We start from the raw sequence: 16,451 nt of genomic DNA, 5'->3' as shown, positions 1-16,451 counted from the left end.
TCCTTGGGTCTCAACATCCTCATCTGTAAAAATGATAGATACACCAGAAGATCTGTCTCCAAGGTGCCTTCCAATTCCAGCTGTCACTCTACGACCTGGGAAACCGATCCTAGACAAATTCCAACATGGCAGCCATTCACGCTGAGCCTGCGCAGTCAGGCGGGTCAGCTCGGGCTGGTGAGGGCGGGAGGTCAGAGGTTAAGGATCTGAGTTCCGCCAGCCGGGCAGCGAAGAGGCGAAAGGGCGGGAAAGAGATGGGGAGGAGGGGAGACATTGAGGAGGGGGCGGGGCCTGGTCCAATCCCAGCCCCGGCCCACCCCGGATGGGCCCCTAGCCCCGTGGCCCCAGGGTGAGCCGGGCCTTCCCTGCAGGAGGACGCCGGCGCGTGGACTCCGCCGCGGAGGCTGCCGGGAGCGGGCACGGGCGCGGGCTGAGGTAGGACGGGGCGGGGCAGTGTTTAACGGTCCCATCCGCGTGTGGGGCAGCCGGGTAGGGAGGCGGCGTCTTCGGGCCATCCCCAGGTCCAGGGCGCCTTTAAAATCCCTGAAGAACCGCAGGGCCAGCGAGGGGCGGTGTAGACGATGCCCGCTCCGCCATGAGGCCCCCAAGGTCAAGTGTCATGGATTTCGAGCTGCTGAAGGCTGTGGCGGGCCTCAGCCTCCATTCCCCATGTTTTACAGAGGGAGGGAACTCAGGCCCGGAGACGTGAACTGGCTCACCCCGGGATGCAGAGCTGGACTTGGAACCTAAGTGGTGCAAAAAGAGAGCGCTGGGCCTGGAGTCAGGAAGACCTGAGTTCAAATCCTGCCTCAGGACATACTAGCTGTGTCCTTCTGGGCAAGTCAATTTAACCTCTCCTAGCCTCAGTTTCCAAATCAGTAAAAATGGGGATAAGTTTACCTCCCAGGCTTGTTGTGAGGATAAAATAATATCTGTAAGGCACTTGATGAACGTTAAAAGAGCAATATAAATACTAGCTTATGATTTCCTGACTCCAAATCCAGAGTCCTGTCCATTATACCACTCCTTCCTCTTGCATAGACCTTATTTTCCTTAGTTCACATAATGATGTTGAGCTGCATGGTCTTACGGTACCAGTTCTGTGCTTTTTGGTAAAACTAGCTGAAGAGTTATTGTCTACCATGTGCTTCAGCACCGGTTATAGGAAAAGTCATATCGTAGACACTTATTTGAAAGGTGGGGCTAGAAGTACTAAAGGGAAAGAACACAACTTGCAGTCAGGAGTCCTGTTTCTAGTCCTGTCTCTAGCACTCACTGGCTCTGTGACCAATGGCAAGTCACTTAACCCCTTTAAGCCTCAGTTTCCTCCTTTGTAAAATGGAGATGATAATATTTATTACTTAAATCCTAGGGTGCATGAGAAAAACACTTATAGACTCTTTCCAGCTGCTTAGACCGTTACAGTAGTCTCAACATTCTGTGTAAAGTTAAGACTCTTTACCTGGTATTCAAGGCCCTCCACAATATGGTATCACCCTAACTTTCCAGACTTAACATTATTCCCCTAAATATTATATTACCCTTCCCAGCACACCCTATATTGTTTCCTTACCTTTGCTCAGGTTATTCCTTATTTCTAGAGTTTGCGTAATGAATTGCTACTCATTCCTCAAAGGCTGATTCAAATACCAGCATGTTTGTGAGATTTTCCCAGATCCCTCTCCATCTGTAGTGACCTTCCCCTTGTACACTTACCTAATATGTAGTACAGAATCATAGCATTTAGAATTGGAATTAGAGATAATTTAGTTCAAATCCCTTATTTTAGATTTTTTTGTTACTTTCCTTATCTGATTAATCGAGGGTATAGACCATGTCAAAACTTTTGCAGTGCACAGTGCTTTGCAAACATTAAGTGGTTAATGAATGAGTGAGGCAAAAAGATCTGTTAGGAGGTTCTTGCCATAGACTGGTAATAAGGACTGATACTAGCTAGTGGCAGTGGAATAGAGAAGGAAAGAACTGATGTAAGAGATGTTAGAAGGTGGAATCAACATGACTTTGTAACTGAATATGAGAAATGAATGAGAGAAGGAGAATTAAAAATAATCTGGAGGTTATCAACAGGGTAAATGGTGGTGCCACAGACAGAATCAGTAATGTTCTTAGGAGGAGTAGAATAGGTGAAAGTATAAGAGGAAGAGCTGAGCCGTGTACATGTTGAGGCACTGGTAGGATATCCACTTGGAGGTTTTTTGGAACTCAGAAGAAAAGTCAGACCTCCTATGAGAGTGAACTGCCCCATTTAGGTAGTATTTGTTTTCCTCTCTCTTTTGGATTTTGCCAAGAATCTGAGGAGGTTTGACAACTTTTTCCCTCTTCTTTCACTAATGATCCTATTCTATCCTCTCTCTTCCAGCAGATTGCTCCTTCTATCATCCCCACTCTCATTTATCTTTAATCTCTCTCTGTCTTGTATGCTTCCCTATTGCCTACAAACATGCCCATGTCTCCCCTGTCCTCACAAAACCTTCACTTAATCTGTCCATCTCTGATTAATGTCATCCCATATCTCTTCTTCCTTTTGTAGCTAAATTCCTTGAGTAGGCTGTTTACAAGACCTCCACTCCTCCTCTTACTCTCTTAACTCTCTCTACAATCAAACTTCCAACATCATCCAACCAAAATTGCTCTCTCCAAAGTCACTAATGATCTCTTAATTACCAAATCCAGTGGCCTTTTCTCAAACTACATTCTTCCTGACCTTCCTGGAGCCTTTGACTGTATATCACCCTCTTCTTCATGATAATCTCTTCTCTCTAGGTTTTCAGGGTACTACTCTTTCCTAGTTCTCTTCCTGATTATGTGACTATTCCTTCTCTGTCTCCTTTGCTAGATCTTCATTCAGCTTGGGTGTTTGCTAACTGTGGGTGTCCCCTGGGCTTTGACTTGAGCTCTCTTCTCTTCTCCCTCTATACTACTTTACTTGGTGATCTCATCAATTTTCAGGGATTCCATTATCTGTATGGTGATGATTCTCATATTTACTTATCTATCCCTAACCTCTCTGCCTATCTCTGCTGACCATCAGTCTTGCATCTCTAACTGCCTATCAGCTATCTGAAACTAGCTGCCCAGTAGACATCTTAAACTCAACATGTCCAAAACAGAACCCATTATCTTTTCCCCAAAACCCTCTTCCCTTCCAAACTTCCCTATTACTGTCAAGGATATCACCATCATCCTAGGCCCACAATGTTGATGTCATGTTTGACTCCCCTCTGTCTCTAACCCCCTCCTCACCTTCTGCCACTAACCAATCTGTTGCTAAGGCCTATCGATTTCACTTTTGTAACTTCTCTCACACTTGCCCCCTTCTTTCCTCTGCCATTGCTACCAAACTGGTAAAGGCCTTTATCTCTTCCCACCTGGATTATTGGCACAGCCTGCTAGTTGGTCTGTCTGACACAAGGCTCTCCCCACTCCAGTCCATCCTCTGTTCAGCTGACAAAGTGATTTTCCTAAAGCGCAGATCTGACCACTTCTCCCCACTGCTAGATCAACTCCAGTGGCTCCCTATCATCAAATACAAAATCCATTAAATTCCTTCATAACATAACACTCATCCCCGCCCCCCCCCACATACACCCCTGCTTTTCAATCCAATGACACTAGCCACTTTGCTGTTCATCAAACAAGACATCTTGGGGCATTTTCTCAGACTGTCCTCCATGCCTGAAACTCTCCTTCCTCATCTCTGCCTCCTAGCTTCCTTCATGCCCCCGCTAAACTTACACATTCTAAAGGAAACCTTTCCTGATCCCTCTTAATTTAATTTGAGTGCCTTCCCTCTGTTGATTATTTCCTATTTATCCTGTATATAGGTGTTTGTACATAGTTGTTTGTATGTTGTTTCTCCCATTAGATAGTGAGCTTCTTGAGGACATGGACTCTCTTTTGCCTTTCTTTGTATCCCCATTGCTTAGCATGGTGCCTGGCACATAGTAGGTGTTTATTAACTTACTGTTAGGAGATAGGAGTGAATCTAGTGCCTTAAAGTGGGAATTGAGGCTTTAAGAATTAATAGGATTGCCAAGAGAGAGAGCAAGAAAGAGACAGGAGGGTTAAGGATAGACCCTTGGGGAACATCTCCTTTAAAGAACCTAAAAGATAGGAATGAAGGAAAGAAAAGAAGCAGATAGACAAAAGGAGAACTAGGTGTCTCTGAAACTAAAGGAGGAACTTTCAGAAAGGGTCAGTAGGAAACAGTGTCAAAAACTGTAGCGGTCAAAAGGGGTGGAATTTGGCAATTAAGTCATTGGTGACTAGAGCAGTTTTAGTAGAATTATGAAAGGTAAGTATCCTACCTACTAAGGTAGGGTACAGAAGTCATATTGCAAGTTGTTGAGCAGATATGAAGTATTGACAGCCATTTCAAATCTAGCAGTGAAGGTGAGAAGACAGATGGGTTGGGAGCTGGATGAGTTAGCTAGAAGGATCGGGCAACTGACTATATTTGTAGGCAAATGGAAAGGGAGAGATTGAAAATACATGAAAGAAAGAGGATGACTGCTGGAGCAAGCTACTGGAAGAAGTGGGAAGAATTGGGATCAAAAAAGGCTGTACACAAAGCGATTATCCTTAATGGAGAATGAAGATGATTTCTATGACCAGAAGGAAAGAAGAGAAAGGATAAATTGATATTTGTTCTTAGCTCCCTCTTCTCTCCAATTCCGTACCTCAAAAACCTTCAGTACCATACCCTATTCTTTCCCTCTTTGCTCTTGTATCAGAAAAAGAGGTGATCTTCTTCCTAAGGCCACACACTTTATGTGTGCCTTTGACTCCGTCCCCTTCTGTCTCTTCCAGGAGCTTATCCTTCCAAATTATTCCTTTTCTCTCTCTCTCTCTCTCTCTTTTTTTTTTTTTTTAAGGCAATTGGGTTTAAGTGACTTGCCCAGGGTCACCCAGCTAGTAAGTGTCAAGTGTTTGGTCTGAGGCCAGATTTGAACTCAGGTCCTCCTGACTGCAGGGCTGGTGCTGTATCCACTGCATCACCTAGCTGCCCCCCTTTTCTCTTTTTTTAATCAGTCTCTTTTTAGCCTGTCTTCTAGCTGCTTTCCCAATTTTACAAATAGCCCAATCTCCCCCGTCCTGCCATCCTCACACTTTGCCTGTAACTTCCATTCATTGCCCCTCTTAGATCACTTAAGTGGTTGCAGAATTCACAATACCTCTCCTGTTCCTAGAATCATCATCATCATCGTCATAACTCATTTCTATAGTACTACATTTAAGATTTACAAGATAATTTCTTCCCAACTGAGTTGTTAGGTAGTGAGGGATAGTATTATTAACATTTCATAGATGAGGAAACTGAAGTTCAGAGAGGTTATGTGGTCTCAAAGCAAGTGAGTTTCGGAGCTGCTGAAAGAGACCTTAATATTCATGTAAGGAAAGTCACCGTAAGGAGGAAACTAAGAGAGGGTTGACTTATTCACACATCAAGCTGTGGCAAAGCTAGAACTACACCCCAGATCTCTTGGCTCCCACTGCAGGGCTCTTTAAAATTCTGTTGCCTTCTCTATTGGGCCCCTGTCTGAGTCACTGATGAGATTGAAGTCCATAGCCTACAGTTGGCCTTACATGTCCCTCCTTTGGCATAACTACTTTTCAAGGAGAGTGAACTGCCCTACTTGTTTTCCACTCTCTTTTGAACTCTGCCAAGAGGCTGGGCAGGTTTGACCACCTTCTTCATGTGCTTCTGTCTCACAGCCCAATAGCAAACCTGAGCAATGCACTCATGGTGATAAAACCTGCCAAAGAGTAAGCAGAATAGACATGTGCTTCCTGCTGCAGAAAGACAAGACTCACTGGCCTGGTGTCTGGTCCTCAAATGGAGGCAAGAGACCACGGGCGAGACATGAAGCCCCAGCCTCCACATATGGCACTGGAGAAGCAGATCCTGGCACTGCAGCAGCAGATGGCAGAGAACCAGGCTGCTTCCTGGCGAAAGCTGAAGATCTCCCAGGAGGCCCAGCTGAGGCAGGCAGTACTTGTGAGAAAGCTGCAAGCCAAGGTGAAGTAGCTACTATTCTGTGGAGGTTTGGGGGACAAGTGAGAAGGAAGAGAGATGTCTGAGAAGAAACCCCTCTCAAGTGTTCAGGGTGGTGGCTTAGCAGCTTCTAGTAGGATTGTTTAGTGAGATGAAGAAAGTCTTTGGAAATGTTAGCTTATGTTCCTTTCATGAGCAAAATGAGAATTCTGCTCTGTTCATAAATGTAAACAGTTTCTCTTAAGGATTTAGGTAGGAAAATGCTCTAACCTAGTATTGTCTGCATCCACTCCAATAACAAGAGCTTACACAGCCCTCTGCAGGTTTGCTGGGCAGCCACAGTTAGTATCAGCAGTGTCCATTGAGTGTGGCCTGGGACTCTTTTTCTAGGTACTGCAGTACCGGAACTGGTGTCAGGAGCTGGAGCAGCAGCTAGAGAACATTGGGGTAAGTGGACATGAGCTCTGAACACCCATACTATGTTTCCTCTGGGCATTCAATGAATCAATGTTACATGAAATATGGGGAGGCCATACCTAGGCTGAATACACTCACTGCTTTGCTGCTAAGAGCCCTGCTGGTCTCCATTGCTGTGGGGCCCCTATTTTCTGTCTGAGTGCTGGCCTTTGATGAGAAGATCAGCATCAATCCCTCCTCCGTTTGCCTCTTGGAACACAATCACATAGGTCCCTTCATGAGACAGCCCCCCCTATATCAGTTACTTCCAGCCTTAGGACTTCTGGCACCTGTAGCCCATGGAGACTGCCTGCGTGCCTGCCAAGGTGAAACCTGTGAAATGAGAGAGAAGGAATGAATTTGTCCTCCTGCAGGTGCTAGTGCTGGCTGAGCTGTCTTTGCACGTGTGTGTGTGTGTGTGTGTGTGTGTGTGTGTGTGCGTGCGTGTGCGTGCGCGTGCTTGAGTCCTCGTCCCAAACTGCACATGCTAACGATGAGGGCTGGGTAACATATTGGTGCCTTAGGGCACCTGCCACGTGTATGACAGTTGGCTTTCATGGGATCTGTGAGGGAGATTCAGATGTCCTAGTATTTTCTGTGGAAAAACATCTTCAGAGTGAACTTTGCTAAAGGGAAGAGGGGTCCCTGATTCCTTCTGGGCAATAAGGATGCTACAGTTAAGATTGTGATTTACAGAAGGAGACTGGCATATATGGGGAAGAGAATCAGGGGAAGGTATATAGAGGCTTTGGTTTGAGTAGTGATGATCTGGCTAGAGGTAAATAAGGTTTCTTTGTTTTGTCTGGTTAAGGGACCTATCCCAAAGAGGTGGGAAAGTGCTGAAGAGCCCAGACTGGAGCAACTGCTGATCCGGCTGGATGAAGAACACCAGAGGTGATGACCCCAAGTTCTTTAGTGTGGGGATTAGGTAGCCAAGTGGTTAAGGTTATTCTCAATAGGCCAGACACCCCTTGTTTAGCTGCCACATCTTGGATTCCTGACAAGGGACAGGGCCAGTATTTGCCATTGTACTCTACATTCAGAGGTTAGGGAATTAGACTACACTTATATTTTCTATTTTTATCCCTACCCCAAATCAGGTCTGAGAGTTTGGTGAAAGTGAACACAAAGCTTCAGCAGCACCTGGAGAAAGCTGATGTGGTGAACAAGGCCCTTCAAGAGGATGTGGGAAAGTTAACAGTAGACTGGAGCCAAGCTCAGGATGAGCTGGCAAGGCGACAGAGTGACTGGCAAATGGAGAGGGAGGTAGGGCATGCAGGAAACCTAGGCAGTCCAGTCATTTAAGGACAAGGAGTTTTATTTGCTAACAGTAGGATTCATGGTCCAGAGCCAGGGCTAGAAAGGTTAATTTTGGGTCTCGTCAGGGGACTGGGTTTCCAGTGCTCAGAACTTTCAGTAGTAGCTCTGGCTCCTTGGAGCTTTAGCTCAGTTCTCTGCTGGGATGACTTATTCCTGGCTAAAAAGTCTCATTGATAAATGGCATAATACTAAGTGACTCCATTCCTGCAGAGGTGGCTTATGCCTACCTAAGGGGGGGGCCCAGCTGGGACTGGCAGTTTTCTGACACCATTAGTATGGATGATGAGGTAGAGGGTAGTGAGTTGAAACAGGTTCCATACCTCCTGGACTGGCAGTGGTGACCTCTGACTTTTGAGATGATCTTAGTTTCCAAACATTCAGTTCTTCAAGGGCTACGTGAAAGGGGAACATGGCCGCCTTCTCAGCCTATGGCGGGAGGTGGTGACCTTCCGACGCCACTTCATGGAAATGAAGACAGCCACTGACAGGTCAGTGAGGAGAATGGTGTGGGAGGACCTGAAACTTTAAGCGGGAATGAGGAACGGGAGCATAATCTCCTCCTCCTTTCTAATCTCCATTAGGATGGGGTTTGAAGGCACAAAAATAAATGACAAAGTGAAAAAGGAGAGTATTTGAGGTGGAGGAATAGCGTGACATAATAATGTGCATGGGCTGTATGTAGCAGCAAGAAAATGAGGAGAATTGTCTGACCATAGCAGAGGGGATATATTGGGGAATAGTGACAAATTAATCCAGATGATTCCCTCCAGAGGCAGGATCCTCAGGGTTTGGTGGGCTTCATTTCATCATACCCTTTGCCAGTCCCTCCCAGACTCTTTTGTGTTCCTTCAGGGACTTGGCTGAGCTAAAGGCTGAACATATGAAGATTTCAGGTTCCCTGCTGTCCAGCTGCCTGCACCTGAGCTTGGAATTACAGTCCCGGGAGCCTCAGGGGTCAGGGAGACTGGCTGGCAATGAGCGGGCCCATCTACAACTAGTAGCCAGAACCCAGGAATTGGAGAAGGAAATACACGAAAGAAGCCAAGAACTTACCCTTCTGAAGGCCAGAGGGAATATAGAGAAGGCAGAACTTCAGGATAGGTGAGATGATGGGGGTCCTGGAAAGGGATATTAAAAGTAAAGCAACTCTCCAAGGAGCTGGTTATTGGTGCCAAATAAGTGGGTAGTAACCCAGAGCCTTCCTGTCTTCATAGGAGGAAAGGAGATTAATCAGTAAGCATTTATTGAACACCTACTATGTGCCAAGCACTGTGGGGGATGCAAAAATGATAGTGAAACACTCTGTCCCTGATCTACCAGAGGAGGCATGTATACATATAGATAGGTTGTACACAAGAGAACTAGGAAAATTTCTGGAAGAAGGCACTAGCAGCTGGAGAGATCAGGAAAGGCTTCATGTTGAAGGTGATACCTGAGCTGAGTCTGAGAGGAAAAATAGTCATTCTAAAAGGCAGAAGTGAGGAAGGAATTTATTCCAGGCAAAGGAAATACCAATCAAGCTTAAAGACACCAATAGGAGAAATGAAATGCCATGTATGAGGATCTATAGTGTGCGTGAAGGAAGTAATGTGTGATAAGACTGGAAAAGTAGTTTGGGGCCAGGTTGTGTCAGGCTTTAAATTCTAAACAAAGGGGTCTATATTTGATCCTAGGGGAAATAGGAGCCACTGGAACTTTCTGAGCAGGGCAGTGACATGGCATGACTTGTGATTTGGTAAAATCACTTTGTAACTGTACAAAAAATAGATTGTAGTAGGGAGGCACTTGAGGCAGGGAAACCAGTTAGGAAGCTATTGCAGTAGTCCAAGTGAAAGGTAATGAGGTCCTGAACTAAGTTGGTGATTTTGCAAATGGAGAAAGGGGGGTGTATGAGAAAGATGTTCAAAAGACTTGACAGTTCATTGGATATGTAGGATAAAGGAGAGTGAAAAGTCAAGGATGAGATTGGATGAAGGTGAGATTCCCAAGATTAGGAATCTGGAATGACTGGAAGGATGAGTGGTGCCTTTGGCGGAAAGAGTGAAATTTGGGAAACTAGTGGGTTTGGGGGCAAAGGTAATGAGTTCTGTTTTAGACCTGTTGAGTTGGAGATGCCTATGAGGCATTCAATTTGAAATATCCAATCTGCATTTGGTGATATGTATGGGTTCAGAGCTGAGGAATGACTAGGGTTGGATGTGTAGATCTAGGAATTATCTTCAGAGAGTGATTGAGCCCACTGAAGTTGATAAGATCAATAAGATATATAAAAAGAAAAGAGAAGAGGGCCCAGGGCAGAGCCTTGGGAGATACTTGCATTTAGTGGATGAGACATGGATGAAGATCTAGCAAAGGAAACTGATGAGTGGTTGGACAGGTAGGAGGAGAACAAGGAGAGGACATTGTCACAAAAATCCAGGTGAGGAGAGAATATCCAGGAGAAGAAATAGTCCACAGTGTCAAATGCTACAGAGATGTCAAAAAGAATGAGGTTGGGGAAAAGGTCATAATATTTGGCAGTTAAGAGATCATTGGTAACTTTAGACAAAGTAGTTTCAGTTGAATGATGAAGCCATATTGCAAACAGTTGAGAATAGAGAAAGCGGAGGTAACAAGTATAGGCAGCTTTTTCTCTCAGAGTTTGGCAGAGAAAGGGAGGAGAAATGTGGGAGAATCATTTGAAAAAATGGGATCGTGGAAACTATAAAGATTTTTTTAAAGGATGGGGAAGGCTTGGGTGTGTTTATAGACAATGAGGATGAAACCAGTAGATTGGGAGGAATTGAAGATTAGGGAGAGAGAGGGGATTATTGTGGTGGCAGTTTGCTGGAGAAGAGGGGAGAGGCTGGGATCAAAGGTACCTGTAGAAGGTAAGGGCCACGTCTTCATTAGAAACTAGAATAAAGGAAGAGATTAAAAGGGATGATATCAGGGGGTTGTGAGATACCAATTAAAAAGTGCAACTGAAAACTACAGTTGTGGCATGTTACTGATCTTTGTTCCTTGCAGAGGACTTTTTTCCCATCTTAGATTTCCCTCCTGGCAGTTTGCCTCCACTAGACTAGCTGTTGAGGTAGTAATGGGGCATTTGAAAATCACATGGAACCTTGAAGGAGTCACAAGTTTAGTAAAACTTATGGCCTTGACAGACTCTTATGAGATGTGCCCTTTCCTTAGAGTATTTTAGGGTCATAAGACAGCAGAATGATAGTTGAACCTTCCTGAACTAAGTCCTTAGTCCCTTTCCTCCTGTCTCCACATGTAACAACATCTCCCTATCAACATCCATATGCAACAGCATCTCCCTGTCAGGAATAAAAACATACCAGCTGAAAGTTACCTGGAAAGAAAAGTGGCGAGTAGTCTTTCAGTATGGGCAAATGTAAGGGAGGAAATAACTAAAACCATCTAGGATTCTGGGCTGTCATTTTCAACCCAGCAAAGGACCTGTGACTCTTCCTGAGCTATTTTCTGAAAACATTGAGTCACTGTGCTGCCATGGTCAAAAATCCTAACCAGAATATCATCTAGAAGGGGATTAGTAACAACACAAACCTATGATGCAAATCCAGTCTCAGACACATGACACTTACACACACAGCTAGTGTGACCCTGGGCAAGTCACTTAACCCCAATTGTCTCACCAAAAAGCTAAATAAATTTTAAAAAAAGAGAGACAGAGAGATACATACTGCCCTAGAGCAGCAAATTGGTGCCTGAGGCCAACTATTGAGCCAAAAAAAAAAAATCTTAGTAACAAGGCTGGAGATAACACTTAAAATAGATTTCTCTTTTAATTCTTCAATTGTGTCAGTGCTGATGAGTGCTTAGAGATCTAAGAGGTTCAAAGTAGGTCCAGTTCCTTGTAAGCCACATCATGAACAGTCGAGAACTATAGGATCTTAAAGTTGAAAGGGATTTTAGTGGTCAAGTAATCTAATTTCCCATCTCTACAGAAATCCCCACTAAATCAGCCCTGATAGAGGTCCGTCTAGTCCCTATAGCACCCCAGTAATAGGAAATTCACTACCTCACAAGGCAGCCCATGAGACTGGTTGGAAATAGTATATAATCATCTCATTATCACATTTCTGAGGCACAGGAAAACTAAAGAGTGCTTAAGGAATCCCATCCAAAATGAGTAAGGAGATGAGGAAGTTTCTAGTTGAAGACAGACTAAAAAGATATGAAAAGACAGACTGGGAAGTGTCGGTATGATCAAAGTTTCAAAAGACATGGTAGGAATGTAAAGGGTAAATCTGGAGAAGCCCAGGCACTCTGAGAGTGCCAGAACTAAGGGGAAAACCTTGAAGACTGCAAGGTAATTTAGGACAAATAAAAGGAAGTTTCAGTTTACAAAGTAGGTGGTTGTACCTTTAAAAATGAGACAGGCTGAAAATACAAATAACTTCAAAAAGGATAAACTCATGGATGACAGATTTGTAATGGGTGGTTCAGAAAAATAAAGATATTTGAGGATGTCCTTAGTCTTTAAAATTGACAAAGTAGCTATAAACTATAACATACTAATAGATGCCCCTATTAGAGACAGAATTCTGGCTAGAGGGATCATAAGACTGTCCCATTGTGGCAATTCTAATGTTCTTGTTGGCTCCAGGGTACTTGACATCAAGACTAACCTGGGCCTGGAGAGCTCCCAGCCCAGGCTTTCCTTCACCTTTCAAGCCCCAAAGCAAGTGTTCCAGCCTTGAGTTGTGGTAAATTTGTGCATGTGTTCTGAATTGCTTTTGGTTTCAACCCAATTCTAGGCTTTAGCATTGTGTGATACTGACAGAGCACAGAGAGGGTTCTGGGAGCACCAGAGAGATGTAGTGGGATTTACTAGAAAAGAGCGCTAAGGGGTGTTCTCAGCAATGAACTGACCATTGTTCAGTAATGTTGTGCCCTTCTCCTTAGGGTGACTGAACTTTCTGCTTTGCTGGCTCAAAGTAAAAAGCAAAATGAGGAGCAGGAAAAGATGATGAAGGCTCTGAAAGACACCATGGATATCCTGGTATGTAGTCTTTTGTCTGGAAGAAGTTGGAGGGGAAGATCCCTGGGTCTCCTGTGTAACCAAGCCAATGTAGTTTATATCAGTAAGTAACCAGTCGAAGGATTTAGTGAAACCCCTCAGTTTGGACTAAGAACCAAATTTGCCAAAAACCTGAAGATGCCTAGGACAATTCCAGTAAAACATATTTAGTGTGTTCCCTTGGCAGTGTGAGGCTGACTCACATTTTAAAAGGAAAAGTCACTAAAGAAGAAGGTAGCAGGACTATTGAATGGTCTGGAAATCATATCATGAGGAATAGCTGAAGAAACTAGGATGTATTGCCTGGATAAAAGACACTTGAAGCGGGACATGATCACTGTCTTTAAATACCTAGGAACTATCATTTGATAGGAGTAGGTTTACTCTGTTCCAGAGGACAGACCAAAGCATAGAAAGAATCTTACTCCGAATGAGTACTTTCTGTCAGAGCTTTCCAATGATAGAATGGCCTGCCTTGTGAGGTAGTGAATTTCCTATCACTGGGGTGCTATAGGGACTAGATGGACCTCTATCAGGGCTGATTTAGTGGGGATTTCTGTAGAGATAGGAAATTGGATTGCTTGACCACTAAAATCCCTTTCAACTTTAAGATCCTATAGTTCTAGGCTGTTCATGCTGTGGCTTACAAGGAACTGGACCTACTTTGAACCTCTTAGATCTCTAAGCAGTCATCAGCACTGACACAATTGAAGAATTAAAAGAGAAATCTATTTTAAGTGTTATCTCCAGCCTTGTTACTAAGATTTTTTTTTTTTGGCTCAATAGTTGGCCTCAGGCACCAATTTGCTGCTCTAGGGCAGTATGTATCTCTCTCTTTTTTTAAAATTTATTTAGCTTTTTGGTGAGACAATTGGGGTTAAGTGACTTGCCTAGGGTCACACTAGCTGTGTGTGTAAGTGTCATGTGTCTGAGACTGGATTTGAACTCATGTCCTCCTGACTTCAAGGCCAGAGCTCTATCCGCTGCACCACCTAGCTGTCCCTAGCATGTATCTCTTGTCTGGGCCCTTTTCGGGCACTGTTGGCTTCTCTGGGTAACCAAGGGGGAGGTAGGATTGGATAAACATCTTTACAGTAAACAGAAAGGTAGCATGTTATAGTTTTAAGAGTACTGGACCCAATCAGAAGAAACCTTATTTCAAATTCCTCTTCTGAAACTTACTAGTTATGTGGCTATGAACGAGTTACTTCACCTCATCTCCAAAGTAGGTTATAATAATACTTGTAGTAGCTTGGCTCAAAGAAGAGATATGAGATGATTCCCCCACCCCTCCTGTCAACAGAGCTGAAAGGTCAATAAATATGGTGTATTGTACATGTTCTCAGACTTTTTCAATATATCGATCAGTTATGCTGATTTTTTTTCCCCTCTTTTTCTTTTTTGTCTTAAAAATTACCATTTATTATATAGGATAGCACTCTGGGTGTGGAAGAGAGAGGGATACTGGGGAGAAATACAATGATGTAAAAAAAATGATAATAAAAACAATTTTAAAAATAATACTCGAAACACCTCACAAAGTTTTTGTGGGGATCCAGTGAGATAGTTTGTTGAGCACTTTGCAAATCTTAAAATGCTATGTAAGTATTGGCTATTTAAGAGCAGTAGAACTATTGTGGCTAGAGATATATAGCTCTAGTTTGCAAGTTCCTAGCTCGTGTCTATGTTCCATTTCCCATTTAGGAGACAAATCGTTCAGAATTAATGGAACATGAGGCATCTCTCACCAAAAATGCCTGGGAAGAGAAGTTATCTCTGCAGCAAGTGATCATGGACATAATGCAGGTATGCATAAGCCAGACATACCTCCTTTGGGTAACCAAGACTACTTATCACTAACCTTCCCACGCGTCCCTCTCCTGTTTTTGAGTTTTTTCTCCTAGTCCAAAGAAATTCATCGGTTTAAGCTTAGAACTTAATGGGTGATTTTTCTTGGGGTTACATGTAGAGAAAGACTGTGAGATGGAAATATGAAAGAGACAAAACTAAATATTAGTGGTCATTTTTAAGTACTAGGAAAGGTGAAACCTCTACCTACCCACTGAGGTTTCTCTTTCTTTTCACTGATTGTCATGTTTGGGACCAGAAACTAGATTAGGTTCCTATTAAATGAAAGTCATATTCTTCACTTTTCCTTTATTTTCCACAAAGAACCTTTCATTGATGATTCATCGATATGTATCCTATTGATACCCTGGATTTTGGGTTTAGGGTAGGGATGATGGAGTTATACCTTATCTTTCAGAATAAGGGATCACTAGTTTGTTGCGTACTGGAATCATACCCTCTTCCCCGTAAAAATTTCAACAGATTGAAAAGATGAGTTGAATCTAACAAAATGAAACTCAATAGAAATAAATATATAGTCCTGTAATGACATTCAGAAAGTCAGCTGCAGAAGTGTAGAATGGGGAAGGACTTCTTTAGACAACAGTTAATGTGAAAAGGTCCTGGATGAGATAGATATAGATAGATAGATACATTTTTTTCCTCCAAATGAACTGCAAGTTGATTGAAAATCAACAATGTGACACAGTAACCAAAAAGTTTAATTCTGTCTTAGGCTGCATTAATGAAGTAGTGTCTAGAAGGGAGGCAGTATTCCCACCATACTCTGTAGTGGTCAGACCATAATTGAATTATACCTTTGTATCCAATTCTAGGTAACACGTGTTAGGAGGGACATTAAAAAACTGAAGTTTGCCCAGAAGAAGGGAACAGAATGGTGGGGGGGTCTGGAAGTCATGTTACATAAGCATATGTTGAAGTAACTGAAGTTGTTTAGCCTGAAGAAGAAAAGGCTAAGGGGAGACATGATAATTGTCTTCAGAAGTAAAGGGCTGAAAGAGGCATTAATTTGCCTTGTTCTAAGTAATTCTAGAGGTGAGAATTAGGGCTAGTAGTTAGAAGTTATAAGGAGGCAGATTTCAGCTCTCTAGAAGAAAACTTTTCTAATGGTTGATGCTGTCTGATGACAGTAATGAGCTGTAATGAGCTAATCTGAGAGACCTAAACTCCATTAAAGGAGATATTCAAGCAAAGATGACCACAGGCATTTGTTAGCATGGTGAAGGACCTTTACTTACAGAGTCCTCTGTAGGAGATAAAACCTTTCCTAGGCTTGGTTCTACTTTGGACATTTAGTGTTGTCTGGGAGTAGTAGCAACATTTCCACATTGTATTTCAGGTAGTGGTAGATGATGAGGACAGTGAGAACAAAGGTTCTGGACTAGAGAGCTCCCTAGAACCGGAGTCCAGTGGCTTCTGCCAGCTCCTTTCTGAAGATCCAGATAAGGTTCTTACATTGGTGCGCTCGGTTCTGGCTAAGAAATGCCAGGCAGTGCAGGTAAGAGGATGTACCCCCTGTTCCACAGGCTTAGGGCATCTGGGCTGTCTACCCTCCACATTCCTCCTTAGCCTCATCTGATCCTCTCACCTGGAAGAGCTTTAATGCTCCTAGTTATCAAAAAAATACCCTTTTACTTCTTCATCTGTCTAATGAGTGTATGTGTGTTGTAGTTGTAGTAGTAGTAGTAGTAGTAATAGTAGTAGTAGTAGCAGTAGTAGTAGTAGTAGTAGTAGTAGTAGTAGTAGTAGTAGTAGTAG

The 16,451-nt window shown here is 43.4% G+C and overlaps 1 protein-coding gene across 2 annotated transcripts in view; it reads left to right on the top strand.

Annotated features, from left to right (window-relative positions):
* Nucleotides 1-388: 388 nt before the first annotated feature.
* CEP250 (centrosomal protein 250) overlaps nt 389-16,451 on the top strand; it is a 46,718-nt gene continuing 30,655 nt past the window's right edge. For both annotated transcript variants that reach the window (XM_027867129.1, XM_027867128.1), the window contains exons 1-10: nt 389-435; nt 5,737-6,040; nt 6,407-6,463; nt 7,284-7,366; nt 7,573-7,738; nt 8,174-8,280; nt 8,645-8,893; nt 12,710-12,806; nt 14,529-14,630; nt 16,033-16,191. In XM_027867129.1, coding sequence (XP_027722930.1) covers nt 5,858-6,040; nt 6,407-6,463; nt 7,284-7,366; nt 7,573-7,738; nt 8,174-8,280; nt 8,645-8,893; nt 12,710-12,806; nt 14,529-14,630; nt 16,033-16,191 — 1,203 coding nt within the window. In that variant the 5' untranslated portion in view covers nt 389-435; nt 5,737-5,857. The remainder of the gene's footprint in view (nt 436-5,736; nt 6,041-6,406; nt 6,464-7,283; nt 7,367-7,572; nt 7,739-8,173; nt 8,281-8,644; nt 8,894-12,709; nt 12,807-14,528; nt 14,631-16,032; nt 16,192-16,451) is intronic.

Source organism: Vombatus ursinus, unplaced genomic scaffold (assembly GCF_900497805.2).
Source record: "Vombatus ursinus unplaced genomic scaffold, bare-nosed wombat genome assembly UNPS02014785.1, whole genome shotgun sequence".
In the NCBI taxonomy this organism is placed as follows: domain Eukaryota; kingdom Metazoa; phylum Chordata; class Mammalia; order Diprotodontia; family Vombatidae; genus Vombatus; species Vombatus ursinus.
Note: the sequence above shows the minus strand (reverse complement) of the source record. Positions and strands in the feature narration are given on the sequence as shown.